This window comes from Mastomys coucha, unplaced genomic scaffold, assembly GCF_008632895.1.
Source record: "Mastomys coucha isolate ucsf_1 unplaced genomic scaffold, UCSF_Mcou_1 pScaffold1, whole genome shotgun sequence".
NCBI lineage: Eukaryota > Metazoa > Chordata > Mammalia > Rodentia > Muridae > Mastomys > Mastomys coucha.
This window is the reverse complement of record NW_022196891.1, coordinates 51,328,310-51,330,890: the sequence shown is the minus strand read 5'-3', so window position 1 is coordinate 51,330,890 and position 2,581 is coordinate 51,328,310. Positions and strand designations below refer to the sequence as shown.

General features: G+C 55.1%; 1 protein-coding gene across 1 annotated transcript; it reads right to left on the bottom strand.

Annotated features, from left to right (window-relative positions):
• Positions 1 to 548: 548 nt before the first annotated feature.
• Positions 549 to 2,296, bottom strand: Znf648 (zinc finger protein 648). The gene has a single exon (XM_031342057.1). It carries the CDS (start codon positions 2,294 to 2,296, stop codon positions 692 to 694), a length of 1,605 nt encoding a protein of 534 aa, XP_031197917.1. The 3' UTR covers positions 549 to 691.
• Positions 2,297 to 2,581: the final 285 nt, after the last annotated feature.

The window sequence follows — 2,581 nt, the reverse complement described above, 5'->3', positions numbered from 1 at the left end:
CAGAGGACTGGATCTCTTTTCTGGATGCCAAGGCTGTTCTGAACTTCTGAAATCACTGCTTCCCAGACACAGCGCAAACCCCCATTTTTGCCGTCTGTACTTCAAAGCCAACCCACAGAGACATCCCCTCGAGGTTAAAGTCACTTTAGCAGTCAGGTGACACGTTAGGATGTCTCTCTTGGTTTGCATTACCCCCAGGTTGGCTTTGTTCTTTGGAAAAGCCCATCACAGGGATCATTTCTGAGGATTCTTTATATAAAAATCAAAAACGAATCTTTTCTCTAAAGATGGCTTTCTCAGTACTTGATACAGCTTTGAGGAAAGAAGAAAATAGACCTTTTCATCAGTGTACCCATGGAATCCTTCACAGTGCTAGCACAGAATTCTATACCTTCTCCTTGATGGAATCTACTTATCAGACTATTGGCCAGGCCCTATTTATCTTACTCTGGCCTCTGAGCAGCGGGAGACTGGTGTGAAACTGCACACCTGGACACTATCCTGGAGATTATATATTCTCAATAACACATAGAATACATGAAGTAGAGGGACCACCCCACGGCAGAAATCAGGGAGTGGAGGGTGTAACCAGTGAACCTGGCTGGCAATAGAGCTTTGGGGGTGGAATAGAATGTGAAGTCGAAGGTGTCCTCCCGTCCCTTGGTCCCTTGGCTGCAAGCCTACTGTGCTCTCACTCATCCGAAGAGGAAGGAACTGGCTCCTTCTTGCAAGGGTCATGTTTGGCTTGATGTCTTTGGAGGTGGTTGGAGCGGGTGAAGGTCTGGCCGCAGCCCTCACACTGGTAGGGCCTCTCCCCATTGTGCATGCGGATGTGCTGTGCCAATTCGGACGCGATGCGGAAAGCCCTGCCGCATTCTGCACAGAGGAAGTCCTTGTCCCCAGAATGGATCTGCTGGTGTCTCTTGAGGGTGGAGGAACGGGCGAAGGACTGGCCGCACTCGGCGCAAGGAAATGGCCTCTCGCCGGTGTGGATGCGCTGGTGGCGCAGCAGACGCGAGGGCTGAGCAAAGGTTACACCGCAGTCGGCGCACTTGAAGGGCCTCTGGCCGGTGTGCAGCGTCTGGTGCTCGTGCAGGTTGGAGGATTTGGTGAAGCACTTGCCGCAGGTGGAGCAAGGGAAGGGCCGCTCGCCCGAGTGCACGCGCTGGTGCTCCACCATGCGGCTGGCCACGGAGAACTCGCGACCGCAGGAGGAGCAGCGGAAGGGTTTGGCGCCCAGGTGCGTGCGCTGGTGGCGCAGCAGCGACAGTGGCCTGTTGAAGGTCAAGCCGCACTGGGCGCACGGGAAGGGCTTGTCGTTGCTGTGCATGTTGCGCTGGTGTTTGCGCAAATCGGAGGAGCGCACGAAAGCCCTCCCGCAGTCCGGGCATCCATAGGGTTTCTCCCCAGTGTGGGTGCGGATGTGCTTGCGATGGTCGGAGGACCAGGTATACGCCTTGTCGCAGAAGGGACACCGGTATGGCCGCTCGCCTGTGTGTAGGCGACGGTGCTGCTGGAGCGTGCTACGATGGGAGTAGGCCTTCCCACACAGTTGACACACATAGGGCTTGGCGCCATGATGTTCTGTAGGGACCTGAAGTTTGCTGGATTTCTGGAAGGCTCGCTTGCCCTGCACACACCTATCGGGACCCTCCTCTTCCTGCCCGCTGCCTCCTGGGCCCTCCTGGCCCTGGACTTTTCTACTGCCCTGAGCTTTTACCAGTCCTGCTGCCAGGCTAGCCGGAATGGTTGAAGTCTGAGCTAGGATGCTCTCAGACACGGGAAAGTGCTCCAGAGAGTTCTTGTCTAGGGAAGATGCCTGAGCACTGTCCTGTGCCCCCAAAGACCCTCCACTTCCCAAGAAGCGGGTCGAGGCTTCCGAGGCTGCGTCCTTAATTGCCTTCTTGCTCCTATCACTGCCAACAGAGTCCCTAAGAGGCTGTGTCTGGACCTTGTGTAAACTTACACAAGGGGCACTGAGAGCCTCCTGTAATCCAGGGAAGTCTTGAGTCTGGTTGATCCTCGATCCCTTTTCCCCCCAGTTGTTGGTTTTCCCAGGCATCTCCCCAGGTTTCTGCTCCACATAGCCAGCACTGAAGCACTCAGACCAGTTCTCTTCCTCTTTACAGGACTGAGTGTCAAACCGCAAGTCAGTGTTGTTCTGAGTTCCTGGGCAGCCACCCTCCCTACCATCCTCTTCTTCACTCTCCAAGTTCACGCTCAGCATCTGGGTGTCATGAATCATGCCGCCAAGGGGCACCTTGGTCCACCTCTCCTGGGAGTCCACCTGTGCCATGGTGCCACTTCTATTGCCTGCTCCTCCCAGAAAGAGCTTTCGCTTGGCTTACAGCGCCTGCAGAAGGGGGGAGGGGCGGGGCAGTGAGGAACAAACAACAGTGAGTGTACTTAGTCTCCTTCACAACCAGCGGATATACGGATATACGGCTCAGGTACATTGTTTATATTGAGCATCATGGGATGAAGGAAGCTCTTCCTGCTGAAACTGCCAGAGTCACCCATCTTCCCTTTGAAAACCTTGCTTGCTAGAAGCCCCGAGAGAGCGCTGTCAGAAACAACTGGA